We start from the raw sequence: 20,723 nt of genomic DNA, 5'->3' as shown, positions 1-20,723 counted from the left end.
TCGTTGAAGCAATAAAATCTTTTAATAGCAAGTATAAGAAAGGATATGGTTTGAACTCCCATACTAGTGAGATACCTGAGACCACTGCCTAGAGTTTCTAATCACAAGACCATATTTATAGCTACTGTCTTTTTCACCATTAGTTGATGAAGCTGAAACTGTGCTGGTAGCAGACCCAAATATTTGTGAACTAAAAAAACAACAGCATAATCATAAGTTAGGTACTCTAAAGGCCAGTGTTTCAAGAAATGTTTTAAAAGCAAGTATAATAAAGGATATAGTTTGAACTCCTATACTTGTGAGATACCGGAGTCCAGTGCCTGGAGATTCTAAGCACCAGACCATCTTTGCAGCTTCACCATTAGTTTATAAAGCAGAAAACACTGGTAGCAGATCCAAATATTCATAATCTGAAAAAACAGGTTATCCGCTGGTGATCCAGCCATAGCTCGCAGGAAGGCCAGTGTATCTGGTTATCTTCTGGTAATTCAGCCATAGCTCGCAGGAAGGCCAGTGTATCTGGTTATCTTCTGGTAATTCAGCCATAGCTCGCAGGAAGGCCATTGTAGCCAGTGAGACTTCCTGAAGGACGTGGGTTCTAATGCCATGTTCTATCACCAGTGAAGGAGCCACCCCTTGCAGGTCAAGTACTATGGGGACCAGCTCAGCCTGAAACATGTGGGGTCTGATTCTCATGTCGGCTGCTTGTGACCTTGAACAAGTCACTTTATCACCTTCTGTCCCAGCCACTGCTCTACTAGGCCTCATCAATCTGTCTTCCTATAAGTGCATATTGCTAAAATAAGTTAATCTTCTGACATATATAATATAGAGCTGCCAGGTGAGGCTATATTTATAAGATTCTTAAAATGTTTGGCATCACAATGCATACTCTTTCTTGCCACCGCAGGTTTGTTTTCCTTATTTCTTGCACTACTACTTTATATTTTTGCCATGAAGCATCCCAAGCCAGGGTTTGAACCAGGGATGTTGTGAAGCATGCACTGAGGTCTTGCTATTTAATCCCAGAGCTTTACCTCCATGCTGTCACTTTGGCTGACATTAAAGTTTGTTGATTGCGCTATTAAGGTTGAGTATGCTCTTGCCACCAATCAGTACATAGATTAACAGTAGCTGCTAGTAAGAAGTTAAGACAGTCATGATCCAGAAATAATAACAAACTCACTGGTGATCCAGCCATAGCTCGCAGGTTAAGTACTCTGACGGCCAGTGTAGCCAGTGAGACTTCCTGAACGACGTGGGTTCTAATCCCATGTCGGCTATCACCGGTGAAGGAGCCACTCCTTGCAGGTTACGTACTCTGACAGCCAGCGTACCCTGAAAGACTTCCTGAAAGATGTGGGGTCTGAGCCTCACGTCAGCTCCTTGTGACCTTGGACAAGTCACTTTATCACCTTCTGTCCCAGCCACTGCTCTACTAGGCCTCATCAATCTGTCCTCCTATAAGTGCATATTGCACATGTTAATCTTCAAACATACATAAAACACAGCCGCGCCTAGATCTATAAGATTCTTAACATGCGTGCGACCGCGATCACAATACATACCCTTTCTTTCCACCGCAGGTTTACTTTATTAATGTCTTGCTTTATTTTCTTACCTCCTTGCCACCATTCTGCCATGAAACATCCCAAGCCAGGGTTCAAACCAGGGAAGCTGTGAAGCATGCACTGAGGTCTGGTTCTACAATCCCAGAGCTTTACCTCCATGCTAACACTTTGGCTGGCTTTGCAGCTTGTTGATTACGCTATTAAGATTGAATGTGCTCCTGCTACCAATCAGTACATGGATTGAATTAATAACATTTCTTGTTCAGGTAATACATATCCAACCTCCCAAAGCTGTTGCTGCTTCACTAGCACAACTGCTTTGAAAGATCCCAAGTTAGGAATTGAACCAGGTTGCCAAGCAAGCTTCCTGAAGTCCAGTGCCATAATCTGTGAGCATTACCTCCATGCTAACCCTTTGGATGATCTGCATTGTTTGGGTTTTTTTGACCCGTAGATTAAGGTATGACAACATCAAATTACAGAAAGGCATAGAGCTTTACCCACCAGCCCACCACTCCAGCTAACAACCAGCATTCTCTTTCAGTTTATGAACTGTAGGCTTGTCTCTGCTAGCAAAAGGCCCAAACACCAAACATTCATGACACATGAGTTGAAGCAGTCTAATGGCCAACTGTAGGCTTGGAAACCATGTGGAAAGCTGTGACATCTGTTCCAGCCAGCTTATACATAAAATGTAGCGCTGTAGGGTTACTCAGGTGCTGTGAAATGGCGCTCACTCCCTTATTATTGGTAGGATAGCTTGTTTTTGAGTGTGTAGAGCCATGTACGTATTAGGATTTTAATGTCTGTATGCATTATATAATAATGCAAGCTATATTTCAACATTTATATTCGCTCAGGTTTGTGGTGTTTCAGCATTGCAGAGGAGACTGGGAAGGGCCACATGAGCGGTACGGTGCATCCGCACTAGTCAGATATACTACCGTTGTGACTCAGTCAGTTGTTGCTGATTTCGATTGGCTCCGTTTTAGATTGTATTAGGTCCTGTAGTGGGGGTGTTACAGTATGACTTTATGGAGGCATCTTAACGCAGAAAGTCACCCTGCAGTAGTAAGTCTGTGATGTTCGGATTGCAACCAGTCCAGTGCTTTCCAGCAGACAACAGTATCCATGGGCAGTAAATGATCACATAACGTGCATTAACAGTGGCAGCGAAGCATGCATTTCATTGACTTTATGCGACACAGAGATCAGAAATGTGACCTTTTCATACCACAGTGTTTCTGTTTTTAAAGGGAACCCAATGCAGCTCCCACTGTAAACCTAGCCTATAAGAGAACCTTAGCCGGCATGATTTTATCAAATGAAAGAAAAAAAAAACATACTACTTGATCCAGGGGCCAGCTGGTAGCATCCATTATCGCCACTCTCTGCTGCTGTGTCAAGTTTTGCACCCTGAGGTCACAATGCTGCAGCTCACCTCTCTGCTTCCCATCACAGAGCAGAGAGGCATGATATAGGCGGTATAGAGGCTGGGAAAGGCACAATGGAGCGTAATAGAGGCGAGGAGATGTGGCGAATGGACATTTTCCAGGCGTGCCTCTCTTGCAAGGGATGTCCCTTCCAGTAATAGTCTACTGACAAGCTGTTGACGGTAGTTTTTTTGGGGGGGGGGGAAATTTAAATAGCTAATCCTAGTGCAATCTAAAAAACCAATGACTTTAAGGCCTGGGGCCCACTAGCAGTTTTCTCTAAGCGCTAGTGATTTGAAAAGCTCTTGCTAAATGCAATGCTATGGGGGATTTAAAAAAAACAAACCCTCAAGTGGGATCACACACATAGCATTACATTAGCAAGAGCTTTTCAAATTACAAGCGCTAACAAAAGGCTTAGAAAAGTGCTGCTAGTGGGTTCCAGGCCTAAGACTGGTTGCACACCTAAAAGGTGCAGTGAACGTGAGGCAGGGGAGCCTATCACCACACTGCATAAATCCGGCTTCATATGACCCAGCACTACAGTGCGGTGTCAGGGTCATATTCATATGCCCGCCTCCCACTCAGTGACATACTCCCTGCTGGGCAGGAATTATGTCACTGGGATTCTGTCGGTCTGCACATGCGTACTGCGCTCCCGTTCACACACACTGCGTCGACCATTGACTTGCAATACTGCATGATCCATGAGATACGGTTCATACGGAAACACGTAACTTTGACACGGTATTATGGCGATTTTAATATATCTGTTGCGTTTCGTCCACTTTGCAAGTCCCTTTCAACGAGCTGCTGCGGGGGAGAGTACGGCATTGTGACGCACAGTGTGCAAGGGGCCTAAAGGATGTAGCCATAATCAGGGCTGTGGAGTTGGTACAAAATTCATCAGACTCCAACTCTGACTCCAGGTACCCGAAATGGCTCCAATTCCTCGACTGCGACTCCTTAGTATTATACTTACCAGGGCTATGGATTTTGTACAAAAATCATCCGACTCCTTAGTTCATGAAACCTCCGACTTCGACTCCAAGTACCCATTGCTCCAATTCCTCGCCTCCAACTCCCAATCCGACTCCAACTCCACAGCCCTGGCTCTAATAATCAAACCTGTTCTTCGGGTCAGTGTGTGTCTTCTCTACTGGATTACTGCTAACTTGAAATGAGGTATATGAGAAAAGATATTGCAGATTCCTGCTTCTCAATTCTGATTGCCTGGTTGTCTAGTTATTCCTCTGCCTCTAACTTTCTATGCAGAGGTTCCTAACCGGTGTTCCGCAACACATTTATGTGTCGCGGCAGCACCGGATGGGTGGAGGCAGAGCATTGAGGACAAGCCGCAGTGAATGACTGGATGAGAGTGAAAACCATGTATACAGATTTTATATTGACTGTAGGTGTATGATTTGGATACAACTGAAATAACAGATCAATGTGGAAGACAAACACCTGACATTTTCTAAGGAAAGTAAAGCTGGCAGCCTCCATATTGCTCGCTTTTCAAATGTCCTTTATGAAATATTTCATGATGAGCTCCCTTAACCACTTGAGGACCCACCCTTTACCCCCCCTTAAGGACCAGCGCTGTTTTAGCTGATCTGTGCTGGGTGGGCTGTGCAGCCCCCAGCACAGATCAGGGTGCAGGCAGAGCGACCAGATCGCCCCCCTTTTTTCCCCACTAGGGGGATGATGTGCTGGGGGGGGTCTGATCGCTCCTGTCTGCCTGGGTGTTGCGGGGGGGGGGGCACCTCAAAGCCCCCCTCCGCGGTGAAATTCCCCCCCTCCCTCTCATCCCTGTCCCCCCTGGCAATCTGGGCTGCACAGGACGCTATCTGTCCTGTGCAGCCAGTGACAGGCTGTCCCCTGTCACATGGCGGCGATCCCCGGCCGCTGATTGGCCGGGGATCGCCGATCTGCCTTACGGCGCTGCTGCGCAGCAGCGCCGTACAATGTAAACAAAGCGGATTATTTCTGCTTGTGTTTACATTTAGCCTGCGAGCCGCGATCGGCGTCCCGCAGGCTATTCACGGAGCCCCCGCCGTGAATTGACAGGAAGCAGCCGCTCGCGCGAGCGGCTGCTTCCTGATTAATTAGCCTGCAGCCGGCGACGCAGAACTGTGTCGCTGGTCCTGCAGCTGCCACTTTGCCGACGCGCGGTATGAGTGCGCGGTCGGCAAGTGGTTAAAAATGAAAGCTGTTTGGATATGAAACGGCAATAAGCAGGACATGTCTTCTAATGGTCAATGGAGAGGTGGAAAATTGTTTTAATAATTGACTTATTCAGGCCTTGTTCACGTTGCATTCCGTTTGCGTGGACGTACGCGTTTTGTGGTTTTTGACGAGTCTTTTTTTTCCAATTCCCGGCGCTTGGGTGGGCGATTCGTTTTTGTGCTAAGCGGTCTTCTAAGCGTTTTTCCTGAGCGGTTTTGTAATTCACTCCCTGACGCAAGTCAGGAAGTGAACTCTTTGACCTGGAAAAGATTAAATACTATGGGCTCTATTCATAAAACATTTGCAGAAAAAAAATCTTGGAGGGAAAACACTGCATCGGTATTTTAGACTTTTGTGTGCTAATTCATAAAAAAGTTTACACTTGCGATGAAAGGTCGGGGAATTCCCGCACTAAACTAGCGGTACTAGCTGGGTTGATACATTTTCTCTGTGCAGAGACAGAGTTTGTATAAAGGAGGCAGCCCCAGCATCCCTTTAGATGTGCATTTTTTTTTTAAAACTGCCTCTCCTTGCCCTGATTCTTCTCTGAATCTGTCTATTAGTCTTTCTAAACAATCTATTTAATTGCCGCAGCTTAGAAGAACTACAAGAAATGTTGCACATGCAGGCTTTCTGATGTGTAATTTATCTGAAACCAGGTACCCAAGGGGTTAAAAAACACAGCCTGGGTATTCCAGAAAGCCTTTTTTTGTTATGCTCTCACTGCTGCTGCCTGGGAGGTCTGTCTCCATTAGCTTGCCCGTTATCGCTGGCTTATCTCCTTTTCTAAACAGTTGGTATTCTCCGTCCCAATTCCGCTTGCTCTAATCTTTATGTATTGACATGTGTTGTGATAAACTCCGCATAAGGCAGTCATTTCTCGCACTGCTCAGGAATTGTAGCTTTTCATGCGGAAACAGCTTTTATGAATGGACACTTTGCTAAACGGTTGGTAAAGTCAGCTGTTTTGAGCATTACCGCATGCGGGAATGCTTTATGAATAGAGTCCAATGTATTTATTCCTAAAAATGCAAACGCAATCACTGCACAAAACAATTTTGTTAGCGTTTTGCGGTTTCCCCGCACCTTCCATTGAAGCGGAATCACCTCAAAAATGGCCCATGCAGCGCTTCCCTGAGCGGATCGGAAACAAACCGCTCAGATGTGAACTCTGTCATAGAGAATCAAACACGGGCGATTTTAAAAATCACCCGCATTTGAAAAAAAGGCAAAAATGCCCTTAGTGTGAATGAGCCCTCAGGGAGCGAAACTGCAGCAAACATTCAACATTTTCACATAGGCCTAGTTCATAGTGCTTAATAGCGATACAGAATAATTCTGCATGTCAACGCATTACCCATTCTATGGGGCTGTTCACAATACTGCTTTGTAACTGATCATGTTACTGTAACTCGCTGCATGCAGGCTTTGTATTGAAGTCTATGCCCAGCCTCTTTTGGAGCACACACACATAACACATGCACTATGACTGACCACTGTGAATCCAGTCATAATCTTCCATTTTGTATAATCCTCAGCATTTTGTAGTATTTACTGTCAGGTTGTGTATGACAACAGCACTGCACAGTGGTTGCCACGACAATACTCCATACTTGAGCAGTTTATGATGCTTAACCCTTTCCAATCCAGTGTAAGACTCGTTCCGACAGTGGATTTTCTCCCTTCAGCTCTAGTGTGGGACATAATCCGACAAGGAGCATAATGGCTGCAGATAGGGGGTGCTGTTGTTGGAAATAATCCAACACTGCGTCAGCCCCTTCAGACTACTGACCACACTACACTTCATAAAATAAATATTACATGGGCACATTTGAGATTCTGCCACCTGACCAGTGTCAGGTTACTTAGATTAAAGTTTCGACACTTTGATCCCCTGCGGCACCAAGCTGCTCTGCATAATTACGCTGGCGTGCGTGCAACGCGTGGCGCAGCGACAGCATATGTACTGGCACCGCCCCTCCCCTGCTGATTGATGGCTCTAGAAGAGAGATGATAGCGACCCCACTGTCTCCCGTGCTGCAGCACCGTGGGATAACCAAAATGACTTCTCCCTCCTCCCCCCCCCCCCCCCCCCCATCCCACACAGTGGAGTAGAATTAAGGCTAGATTCACAGTAGATACTGTGTTGGGTTCCTTATATAGAAAAACACATATGGAGAAGTTACATTGCACATTATGCGACCATTGCATTGCATGCAGTGAATGGAAAGCCTGCTTAACTGCCCTGTTAATGCACTGTGTTGTGGGATATTGTAATCAATTGGATTGCATCACACCGGATTCCCTCTGATTGTCGCATAGACTTACTATTGAAGTATGACTTTCTGCATTAAAATGCCTCCATTACGTTGCATTGCAACGCCCCACCATGAACTTAGCCTGAATGCTGGGGATGTGTGTGATCTAAAAATTAGATTGGAAAGGGTAAAACCATAGCATTGGTACAGGTGTCTGGTCAGCATTAGCCGTATCCACAGCTTTTTCCCTTTTCCTGTTTTTACAGGGAACACAAATAAGCATGATTCACAAAGCTTTTTTACCGGTTTTACACCTTATCTAGGCTACATTTTTAAGCTTCCAAAATATATAATATATAATAAAAAATATAAGAAAAGTAACATTGCAATGAATAATGAATGTTAATCAGTAACAACTTACTTTGAGTGATCATTTTGCTTGTAAATGTGCTGAAAGGTTATTTTTATCAATTAAGTGATGAAGTCATTTATGAGAAGTTTTGTGAATAGAGCCCATTGCCCCTAACCACAGTGATTGCAGCCTCATTGCTAACACTGTGAACTGTACAAACTCAAGCAGAGAACTATTTTTGCTTTTAAAGTGAACCTCCGGACTAAAAATCGACTCAGCAGCAGCAGCACTGAAAAGGCTTTGTGTTTCTTTAACAGTTTCACAGTATCAGAACTTTGTTTCTCTTATACAAGCCTCATTTTTAGCTGCACAGAAGAAAACTGCCCGGGCTTTTTTCCCCTGATGCTGTGCAAAGCATGATGGGATTTCGAATTTTGTTGTTCTTGTTCTGCTATTTTGGTGCAATTTTTTTATTTTTTTTATTTTTTACATTTTGAATTTGACATTTGAAGCCTAGCGTGTGCAGCTGGGAGGGGTAATCAGGACACAGGACAGTTGGAACTGTGTCTCCTGCTCCTTGTCACCTCCTTTCAACCAAAAAGATGGCTGCCCCCATGACAAAGATGGCAGCCCCCATGAATCACAAACATTTACCTGTTCTTTTAAAACAGGGTGGGTAAGAGATTATATTACCTATCTATTCTAATTAACATAACTAATGTAACTTGATGACAGTATGTTTGTTTAGGCTGAAGTTCCCCTTTAAGGCCTGGTGCACACCAAAACACGCTAGCAGATCCGCAAAATGCTAGCAGATTTTGAAACGCTTTTTCTTATTTTTCTGTAGCGTTTCACCTAGCATTTTTGTGGTTTTGTGAAGCGTTTTTGGTGTAGTAGATTTCAGATATTGTTACAGTAAAGCTGTTACTGAACAGCTTCTGTAACAAAAACGCCTGCAAAACCGCTCTGAACTGCCGTTTTTCAGAGCGGTTTGCGTTTTTCCTATACTTAACATTGAGGCAGAAACGCATCCACAATCCAAAAAAATGCCTCACCCTGGGAGTATGCGTTTCTGCAAAACGCCTCCCGCTCTGGTGTGAACCACCCCATTGAGATACATTGACCAAGCGTATCCGCAAGCGGCTGCAGAAACGCTGAAAAAGCCGCTCGGTGTGCACCAGACCTAAATGTTTTCATTATGCACTTGATTGGTGAGCAATGTAGTTTTTTTAATATATATTGTTCTATTCAGGCAACATTTATGCAAGGCTTTGTTTTCTGCTTGCTATTTCAGACCCTTTCTTGCTATTTCAGACCTTGAGAATCCCCCATGAGGGGAACACTAGCCCAAAACCTGTCAGTTCTGCTTACAATGTTGGGTTTCCTCCTTTTTAATGTTCTGCCAGGCCTTTACTGCGGCGGTTTTCAGTTGCTGTTTGTTTGTAGGCATACATAAATAAATGGCACCTGGAATTAGATTGCGGCTAGTAGAATATAGTTAATATTAGCGATATTCTACTACTGAATTCCAATAGTAAAATCACAGTAATCTTTCTTTACCAAGATTTTACTATGACTAAACCTAACCCTACTCTCACACTGAACTACCTATGCCTAACCCTTAAAGGACCACACCAGCGAAAAACTGACAGGTTTTAGACTATTCCATTTCCTCATGGACTTTGTTTTCACAAGCATTTCCTGAATGGCAGTTGCTAAGTCTCACTGACAAAATAGTGCGTGAGTGAGTAGGGTGGCTGGCTGGTGTTTTACTATTTTGGTAGTTAAACTGTCTTTCTGGAAATGCTGTTGAAAACAAAGAAAACCCTGAGAATCTCCCATGAGGGGAAAACTAGCCCAAAACCTGTCAGTTCTGCTTACTTTTTTTTTTTTGCTGGAGTGGTCCTTTAACCCCCTTCAAAGCCCCCCCCCCCATGTCAATTAACCCTTAACCATCCACCCCCACTTGGTGGTACACTGGTCAGACCCTGAGAGTATTCAGTTTCATAAAACAAGGCTCATCTGCAGCTGAGAGGGGAACAATCAGCCCACAGTCAGTCACAGACCATCAGTCACGCACATGGCCACGTTACTCCAGCAACCACGTGGGGGCGTGTTTATGTGGATTGCAGACGGAGCCAGCTGTGGATACGGACAGGTAAAGTATACTGCACCGGGCAGTCACATTTTACATTGGGGGGACAGCGGCAGAGGTTTTGTCAGTTGTCCGAATATCGCTCACCGTTACTGCCATGCACCCGATCGACCATGACTGGCCGACTTCTTGCAGCATGTCCGATCAATACATGCGACAAATTCCAGCCTGAAATTGGTTGCATCATCGGTTGGGTTTTCTTCTGATAATAATTATCGGATCAGATGGTCGATCGGCTGCCAAGTTCATAGATGTATGTATGGCCACCTTCAGGGTACAACTAACTTGGACAGATTGTCAGTTTGTGGCATCACTATGGTTAGATTGGTAATGTGAGAATGCGATACAGAACCAAAATCTAGAGGATGGGCCTGGATAGTCTAGAGGCCCCCTACTGGGAAACTGTGGGAATTACTGTACCAGGAAATGTCACACCTATACATGCATCCTGGGTAGTGGCGTATTCTTATTATTAACTGTAAAAATGCCAGATTTACCACACATAGCTGTATTTGTTGCAGGTATCGCACAATAATTTGGTTTTGTGGTTTGTCCTTTTCTTGAACTGAATATTAAAAAGTCCCATAATGCAATACCTGTAAGAATAAAGCCTAACAATGTTGGCATGTGACACCATACAACAGTATGTAAGTCATTTGATATGTCATTAATAATACATTGTGTTTCTGTATACCAGTAACCTCTCCTGCTCTGAGACCTGCCAGATATGACACGCTTCCGAAGAAACACCTCGTCACACCCATTCCAGGTCAGTAAGATTACATCTAGTATCTGCCGTTTTTCTTATAAATTGGTAAAGGTCTCTGAATTATGGGTTTAGCTGCTAAATGATCTTCACGGTTCAAATGTAGAGCAATATAAAGATTGGCCAGTAGAGGTCTCACTTGATTGTGAGTTGCAGAATGCTCTTACCTGTGGGACAGTGGGGGAAATGCAGGAATTTACCTTATGGAAGCTGGTTGATAGCAATATCCAGTACAGTTTATCCCACAGTTAGTTGTATTTATTTCATGTTTATTTTCGCTATTACTGGATGTTAATATGGAATGTGGATAGACTAAAGAGAGCAGCGGTGGGGACTCTCAGGACAGTATTGATCAGATAGTCATCTTTCTTTCTGCAGACTTCCGGGTGGACAGGATGGGGAAGTGTTACACATTGTGACAAACTATGGATTTCCTCATATACTCTTCCTCAGCACCAGCCCATTTCACTTCCACCTTCTGGCTAATTGTGTGAGCTTAGACTGTATGGAATGCCATCCACCCGCACTGCTGCCCACACTGTCAGTGAATTTGTGTACACAGGACTGGTCTTGTGCAGAGCCAAATTCCCCACATGGTAGCCTGGGCAGATACCTACCTACTTTGTTCTCTGGTTGAACTTGGACATATGTCTTTTTTAAACCCAAATAACTATGTAACTATTGTCTGCTGGCTGCCCCACCTCATCTTACCAAATATAGGCTGCTATCCTGTCTAGGGCCGATTTAGACTTTATTGTCTGTTCCGTTGAGCACACAGATGCCTTTCCTTCATGTTTATTCTATCCTGTTTACTGAAAAACAAAACGCTTGTTGGGCAGTTCAGCCACCCATCTATCAGCTTGAACACATGTTGGTTGCAAATTCATGAAGCCGCATGGCTGGGTATGTAACACCTGATGTCAGCATTTTCCATGCGGTAGCATTGCCCGATGGCAAGAAACCAAGACATGCAGCATCTGAGCACAGTTGTCACTCTGTAGGGGTTTCCCCTCCACCGGCAATCAGGAATAGCTGACAGAGGCCAAGTTCCTGGCCTTCAGCCTCCCATGAGAAAGAGGCTAAACTCTCCCCCCCCCCCCCCATATATGCTACTCTGCAGAGAAATCCTGAGCCTAGCACAGTATGACAATGTGGCCCACAGCTTAGGAAGCACTGTACCTTGCATTGAGTTTAGGTGTTCCCTCTACACCAGGAGATTCTGTATGATAAACCAAAATATTTTTACATAAGAACCCTACAGTATATTCCTTCTTTTATTATTATTTATAAAGGACCAACATATTCCGTGGCGCTGAATTACTGCTGTTCCTTTTTCTTCGTCAGGGTGTAAATTGTGTCAGAGCTCCCACCTCTCCTGACCTCATAGCTGGCTCCCCTTCAGTGCACAGTCTAATCCAGTGCGGTGGAATAGAGGGAGAATATGGCTATAGTCACAACTGTTAGTATTATTATAGTGCCAAAATATTCCATGGCAACATGCAAAGTAAGATACAATTATAGGGTACATAATAATACAGACAATGGTATACTTCAAATATGGACACTGATTCAAAAATACAGAATTGGTAGACATAGTAATTACAATGACAAATGTAAAATGATGAATAAAATGTATAATTAATTCCAAGACACAAAAGGGTGAGAGAGCCCTGCCCTTGCAAGCTTACAATCTAAAGAATGGGTAGGAAACGAGATTGAGGACTGGAGGTAGTATACACTATGACCTCAATGCACTAAGCTTTATCAAACACTTTACCGAACGTTTGATAATTTACCTCATGGGTAAAATCTCATTTTGAATTCACTAAGGTATTATAGATTTATTGAACATTTTATCGATAAAACATTCGATAAATATATAACACCTTAGTGAATTCAAAATGAGATTTTACCCATGGGGTAAATTATCAAACATTCGGAAAAGTGTTTGATAAAGCTTAGTGAATTGAGGCCTATGTATCCCTAGAGGCAGTGGGGTTTTAGGTTAGATTTAGTTACAACTTAAAGGGCATGACCCAAGTTTGAGTGTATGCGTGTCAGAAAATTTGAGTTTTGAGGAGCACTTGCACTTTCAAAAAAAAAAAAAAAAAAAAGCTGTGACTGTGGTGATTCTGCACAGAATGACGTGTGAGGGGTGTTCATCTCTAAATGTCTTTTTTTACATGGCTTACCTGAGTCTGGCTTTATTGCCTTCACAGCATTGTCACAAAGGTATATTAACCATTAAGGATGGACTAACAAAAACCAGTTGTAATGTTTCAATAGATGCGGGTAACTTTAACCGCCTCTTGGTTTCAGTTTTCTCAGAGAGCAATTGTAATGAATTCTATGCGCTCGCAGTGCTAAGTCTGCACACCTGTTGTAGCTATGACAGTGTATTCCCATTTTCCACTTGCATTCCTGATTACAATTCAATACAGTAATTGCAAAAATGTGATCCAGAACAATGATGTTTGTAGTAGGAGAGTGGATTATCTGAGATAGATGGGAACAGAGGTAGCAACTATGGGAAGGTCTAAAGGGGTCATACATCTAGCGCTTTGGCTGTACGATTGACCACTCAATTTGATTATTTTATAGAATCGAGAGAGAATCTAGTGTGTTCTATAATTCCCAATCGATGAAAAGTGGCCGATGACATGTCAAATCGACCAGCTTAATCAATCGAGCAGGATGCAAGATATCGGCCGATCACACAGGAATCGGCTACTGTTCGTATGTCATTCGATAGACTCTGAATCAATTTTTGTATTCAGAGCATGGAGACACATCGTTTATTTCAATTAGTGAAGATGAATCGCTTAGGATATCGCCTGCAGTGTGTGTGGGCCACTGGTCGATCGACTTTTGGTCAACCATACTGAAGTTGATTCCTTAATAAAGTCAATTGCTTTGTCGATTGAATCAGAATTGCTAGAAGTACGACTACCTTTACTGTTACTATACCCAATAGGCATGTGGTGCCAAGGTTTGGAGGAGGGTGCTTCAGCACTAACGCCACCTGTGACTGAAATAGGAGTTTGATGTGCTGACTCTTTAATAGGTTCTTGAACTGACATGTGATATGATTAGATACACATAGGTACATATAGTACTAGTCCTGCTAAGAACTTGTCTTATGCTAGATATACACAACACATTTTTGTGGCAGATTTACTGTGAGATCGATTATTTCCAACATGTCCAATTTGATTTCAGATCAATTTTTCGAACGATTTTTTATAGAAGTGATCAGAAAATGAATAGAAAAACCGATTGGAAATCAGATCGGACATGTTTGTAATAATCGATCTGATAGTAAATCTTTTCCGAAAATTCCATTTTGTGTACCAGGCATTAAGGGCTCTTTCTCTTTTCCTGCATTGCAAGTATTTAAAAAAAAAAGTGTGGTTATTTATGCAAATGAGGCAGGTGACTAGGTGAGCAGCAAGTTGAACTCAGCCAGCCCTCTTAAAAAGAAATAAGGTAAACCACTTTTATCTGTAAACAATGTTGATAAGATTTTAGTGTGGGGAAGTTCAAGGTGCCTTTCTACTTCTGTTTGTTTTTCAGCTGAATGTAGCAGATTTTATATCACACTGTCCTGGGTGCTGTTTAGAAATTTAGTCTTAAAACATTACAGAACAGTCTCATTTTTAGTTTCAGTTTAAGTGCACATTTTTCTTTATTATTATTATTTACCATTAATACTATACATAAATAATGGCGTCAATTCACCAGAGGTTACCAACCTATTCATCTCTTGGGAGGTAATTTACCTCCTGTGATATCTCCAAATAGCAATTCTCCAGAAGTATAGGGGAAAATATCGACAGAGAGAAATGCAAGAGATAAATGTGAGATAAGTATGAGATAAATAAGTGATAGTTAGTTAGTTTTTCTCCAAATCACAATTCACCAGGGAAGAAAGGGGGTGTGGCCATTCGTTATTTTTTTCATCTCTTTATCCCCTGAATGAACCTGGAGATATCGTGGTTTTCACACAGCAGCTGCTGCTGTGGAAGATGGAGCCTTTTAAGCTTGCTCTGTTAGGCCTGGTGCACACCAAAAACCGCTAGCAGATCCGCAAAATGCTAGCAGATTTTGAAACGCTTTTTCTTATTTTTCTGTAGCGTTTCAGCTAGCATTTTGCGGTTTTGTGAAGCGTTTTTGGTGTAGTAGATTTCATGTATTGTTACAGTAAAGCTGTTACTGAACAGCTACTGTAACAAAAACCTCCTGGCAAACCGCTCTGAAGTGCCGTTTTTCAGAGCGGTTTGCGTTTTTCCTATACTTAACATTGAGGCAGAAACGCCTCCGCAATCCAAAATCTGCAGCAGCCCGGGAGTATGCGTTTCTGCAAAACGCCTCCCGCTCTGGTGTGCACCAGCCCGTTGAAATACATTACCCAAGCGTATCCGCAGCCGCAAGCGGATCGCAAAACGCAGCCGAACCGCTCTAGTGTGCTCTAGGCCTTAGAGCTTGCTTCTATTATGAGGAGACGAAGGCGCAGGAGGAGGGTCTGTTTAATCGCCCCTCGTATTTTTCGTGAGAGAACAGTTCTTGATAATTTTACTGAGACAGAGGTGGTGAAGAAGTTCAGACTCACTCGTGATATGATTTATGATATGATCCGGCAGTAAAAGGCGGGAATACTCTAGTCAGGTAGTGGTAAAACTCCGCCTCCTACCCACAATGCTTCACTTTCAAGCTTACAGAGAGGAAAAGTATCCCATGTAAATCATTAATACCGATTACCTAACTCTCTGCTTTCTCACACTTTCCTCATGCATATCTCTCCATTATCCCCTGCTATCGAACACTTTTCTCTCTGTCCTCTCACACTGGTGAATTGACTCCAGAGTGTTAAAATACCTCATGAGATAAACTACCTACCTTTTTTCTCTTAGTAAATCCTCTCTGGTGAATTTACGCCAATGTTTTCATAAATTTATTTTCAGTTCAGGTTTGTGTTTTGCCAGATGTTCTGAATTTGTATTTGTGATATAATTTTAGATAACTAAAGAGCTTGTGGTGAATATTTACATTATAAATACATTTTAGTATTTTACTGATATATTTAAAGATCACAGAGGAACCTTCCAACTGAAGCCGGCAGATGATTTGAATGGTGGCAAGTCGCTGCATGAAGAGATGGAGATGCTACAAGTCTCCGACACAAGAGATGTCAAAGGAACGCATTCTAGAAACTTTACCCCACTTGAAGATGTGCCAGTCGATTCCTTTGATGCCCAGAGTACCAGTGCAAAGAGGTCCTCTTCCAGGCCACTACCATCAAACTGGCTTCTTACAGAACCTCCTAAGAGGCTGTCTGATTTGTCTCAAGGCTCTAGTGATGGTTCCACTTCAGGGACCAGTGACAAAAAGTCTACAAGGAGACGGAAGGACCAGAAAGATACAAGCGAAGACACAAAAGTATCAAGAACTACACGCAGCAAATCCAAAGAGAGAAACTATGAGGTGTATTCCGTAGTTGGCAAGCCTAAGAAATCCAGGCCAATCTTGTCACAGATATTTGGTGGTGTGTCTCTGAATCCATCCAACACGGAGATTAAGCTAAAGCCTATAAAACCAGACACCAGTCATCAAGAACCTGAGCAGATTTCACAAAATGGCTTCAGTGAAAGCAAAGACGAAGAATATGAACTGGTAACTGTGGCCATCTCCAAAATGAAACAGTCTTTAGGTAATCTGCAATTCGTACTCATAGAGCTGCATTTTCCAAACCGGTCTCTGGGGACCCCGTAAACTAAGTGTACCTATGATGGTACACTGTGGCTTATTTATACTTACCTGGGACTTCCCTTCAGCCCCATGAGGACCATGGCCTCCCTTGCTGTCCTGTTCAGCCCCTCCATTCTGCCGATATGACTCACAATAATCCAGTCAGTCGCAGCCAGTCATGGGCTTTTGTACATTTGCAGCTTGCCCCCGTCCCTGGGAGCGTACACGCAGAATGCTCCTGGCCACAGGAGTGCGACCAGGGTTGCAGGCGCGGCTAAGCCGCACATGTGCAGAAGAGAGTGGCCTGCCACATTACCGGAAAGCATAGCACAAGAACGGAGGGGCCGAAAAGGACACAGCGGGAGGCCACGGTCCTCATGAGGCTGGAGGAAGCCCCAGGTAAGTATAAATACACAATATTTCAATATCTCAGGTTCCCTTTAATGTACAGGTGTTGTCCTAATGCAAGCATTTAACAGAATGTATACATGTATCTGTTGTGGGTCCATTGCAGGGCCAGTGGCATGCTGTTCATTTCAAAAATGACCATGCATTCCGCTGTTTGGAAAATTTGCACTGATGTGTTGTAACCCAGTGGGCAGTGATAAAACAGATGTGTGAATGTGTCCATAGAAGGCATAGACACATTATGCATGGCTGCACACTGGACTCAACTGCGTGTTTTGCAGATGTGAGATACTTGCAATGTGGCATGTGCCGATGTCCAGAGTATACGCAACCATTTGAGGGAACTAAGAACAGTTTTGGGAAACCTTGGCTTAGGGTTGGTTCACACTTTTTTAAAAAATGTATCCGTGGTTCCGTTTTTTGGCTCGGATCAAAACTGGAGTCACAGATATGAATGTTAAAAATAGCAGCGGTCTTCACACACTTCAAAAAAACAGATCCTTGGGATCCGTTTTAAAAAACGTTGTGGAGAGTCCGGATTTTGCAGATTTTCACGGACCCCGAATACACGGAGGGGTAATGAAAGGCAATACAAAAACGGATCTCCCTCTTCACAGGCAACTTTGCACACAAAAACGGAGGGAGCCTTGCCTGGAGGGGTAGCAGCCAGGAAGGGGGCAGCGGACACAGCGGCAGGAAGGGGGGTCAGACCCCCCCTCACCTTCCGCGCTCTCCCTCCAGCTAGTTTAGTTTAAATCATCGGCTTGTGGCGAGCGGGAAACTCATTCACTTCCTTTCATTCTACCACTCGCCGCGTGACTTCCTGCAACGCCACACTTTGTACTTCAGGCGAGCGGTGGAAGAAGGAAGTGAGTGAGTTCCCCGCTCGCCGCAAGCTGATTGATTCTTTTAAGGAAACTAGCTGGAGGGGGAGCATGGAAGCAGGGACCCAGGTGAGAGAGGGGGGTCTGACCCCCCCCCCCCTTCCTGGATGCCCCTTCCAGCTCAGCGAACCCCCCCCACGGCCAGGGCTGGAGACCAGTTGGAGTCACAATGCACAGATGGGGACATCACACAGTGCGTCACATTGAGTTTCGGAAATCGTGGTATGTGGATATAAACGTAAGTATATTTTTTGCAAGTGCATATCAGTATACATAGTTGTAAAAGTTACAGTAGCAGCTCCCAAGATGTACTAAAATCCAGAAAATATTTGGATATTCACATTTATTTAAAAATACAAAACAATGCATTAAGTAGCAAATGGAAACTGAAAGCAACCAATTGGCAATCAGTTTCTGGCCAAATTGACTGACATGAGCTACTGTACGGCAGTTCTCTGAGGTCTGCACCAATGCTGAGAGTTATTATTCATCTTGTACATTAGTGGCATGATAAAGGTTTATTCAGAATAAATATTGTTCACGTGTTCCTATTGGTTACAGGAATCAGCATTTCTGGGGGAATTGAATCCAAAATACAACCCATGGTGAAAATAGAGAAAATCTTCCCAGGCGGAGCTGCCTCTCTCAGCGGTGAACTCCAGGTATTCCTCTTATACTGACTTGTAGGAGACACCTTCCTGGGGAGAAATGAGTAGAAAATTGATGATCTCATTAGTCACTTGGGTGCCATTAGTCTGTAGCACTCTCAATGCATTGTGGGTAACCCTGACAGTAAGAACCCTACACATTGTACTATGTACCCAACTGGATGTCTGAACTACTGTCTGCTGCAGATGCCAGCTGCCCTTTCCTGCCGGCCTTTCATTCTAATCTGCTCTGCCCCTAGAAGATATAATGCACTTGTCACAACTCAAATACACACTTGTGGCTAATTAATATAGTGGAGAGTAGAAGCAGTTGTTTGCCCCGTCCCCTTTAAGACTAAAAAGTCCCTACATTGGGATTTTTACATTAGGGAAGTGACCAAAACCAGATTATACTTCATTAAAATATGGGAAAAATTATAGTTAAAGTAGTCTTTTAAAGGGAAATTTTAGAAACCTAACAAAACTTACTCTTGTAAAAAAAGTATATTGAGAAGATGTACATGCACACAGTGTAATGAATAGGTAGTGCAAACCAGGGGCATTGCTAGCCCTAAAGATCAGTGGCCCGTGCCCCGGATGTCCTCTAGGCAGAGTCAGCTGTGGTGCCTCAATGGTGGGCATGCTGAGACCTGTGGTGCATCAATCAGGGTTATGTTGGGTGCCTCTGTGTGGGCATACTGGGTGCTGTGGTGCTATGCTGGGTGCTGTGATGCCCTTGTGGGGGCATGTAGGGAGCTGTGGTTCCTCTATGGGGCATGCTGGGAGTTGTGGTGCCTCAATGGGAGGCTCATGGGCGCATGGGAGGCGGGTTCACTAGAAGGTCAAGGAATGCTACCAGTAGAAAGTCAGACCAGCCAGCACAGAAGCCAGGTATCTCTGCCTAGTTATGTTTAACTGGCACCTATTTTTGTGATATGCTACATTTTTTTGTATTAATGGAGAGGGGAACTTCACCCAACATTTTGCTGGGCAGGCCTACTTAGACTACTGTTAAGTTCATGTAAATTTGGTCCCACCCATGACCACACCCACATTCTGGTGCATGGCCACCCCCACTTTCCAGCCGGAGTGCCTAAAAGTGCCGGGATCTCTTAGGATCCTAGCAACGCCCCTGGTGCAAACCATACAGCACATTCAGGTACAGGTAACAGGCTAGACTGTTGGGCTTCTTGACAGCAGCAACTTTCATGCGCATGCTGGTGAAACCACAGAAAACGCCTTGAGGCCGGGTACACACATGGCAGAACCGCTAGCTTTATGCAGCAATGTTAGTCTATGGGATGCAGAAGAAGCTGCTTCACTGCGTTTGTACGGTAAGCGTTCTGCAGATGCTGGTAGTGTTGCATAATATGCAGGCTGGCTGCCAACACGCACATAATAAAAGTATATGGTAACGCATATGCATTGCAGTTTTCATGCTTTTTTTAAATTAAAAATTGAAGACCTCTGATGTCTTTCCTCTTCCAGTTCTCTTTCTAGCGATTTGCATAAATTTAAAAGAAAAAATGCATATGCATTTTACATTAGCGAACAGCAAACACACGCAAAACGCATGAAAACGCATCTACGTAAAGAAATGCAAAACCGTAATTGAAAATTGCAAACGCACCCTACAAAAACACTACTTTTTCACGCAGGGTCATTTATTAGCAGATGGTGAGATTGTGGAAAGCTACATCACTAAAGGGGCCCATACACTGGTCGATTTCAGCCATCGATCGATTCTATAGAATTAATCGATCAGAAATGGATTCTTTCAAATCAGCCAATTGATCGATTTGCAATCGATTTGATCTATCTGACAGGATGGAAAATCTAGGTCTATCTGCTGCTGGCAACAGATTGATGGCCCATAGAGTTGCATTGGATCTAATGGTCCAATAATGCATTTAGATTGATTTCCAATAGATTTCATTCTGAAATCTATTGGAAATCTGTTCCTAGTGTGTTGCGCACATCAGATAGATTCCTGTCAGGTTCGACCAGACAGGCAGCTGACAGAAATCTATCTGATGGTCGAATCTGCTGCAAAACCTTAAGGTGGCCATACACCATGCAATCCAAAAGTTAAAATTACTATTACATTTCTTGTTGATAAATGATCATTCCCCAGTTTACCTGACTCTTATTTGGTACACAAAAAGGAAGTTGCAGGGCATGCTGGGTTGTCCTCTTTTGCTTCTCTACTTCCCCTCAGACATAACTAATACAGCTTGATTGGCTGAAGCCTTTTTCCCTCCTGTTTTCCTCTCTG

General features: G+C 43.6%; 1 protein-coding gene across 1 annotated transcript in view; it reads left to right on the top strand.

Moving 5' to 3' along the window:
• PDZD7 (PDZ domain containing 7) overlaps positions 1 to 20,723 on the top strand; it is a 159,432-nt gene that overhangs the window by 125,287 nt on the left and 13,422 nt on the right. Inside the window, exons 13-15 of the mRNA XM_068255441.1 lie at positions 10,696 to 10,767; positions 15,851 to 16,471; positions 18,363 to 18,463. Coding sequence (XP_068111542.1) covers positions 10,696 to 10,767; positions 15,851 to 16,471; positions 18,363 to 18,463 — 794 coding nt within the window. The remainder of the gene's footprint in view (positions 1 to 10,695; positions 10,768 to 15,850; positions 16,472 to 18,362; positions 18,464 to 20,723) is intronic.

The sequence above is a fragment of the Hyperolius riggenbachi genome, chromosome 10, assembly GCF_040937935.1.
Source record: "Hyperolius riggenbachi isolate aHypRig1 chromosome 10, aHypRig1.pri, whole genome shotgun sequence".
Classification (NCBI taxonomy): domain Eukaryota; kingdom Metazoa; phylum Chordata; class Amphibia; order Anura; family Hyperoliidae; genus Hyperolius; species Hyperolius riggenbachi.
The sequence above is the reverse complement of the archived record's forward strand: the minus strand, read 5'-3'. Positions and strand labels throughout refer to the sequence as shown.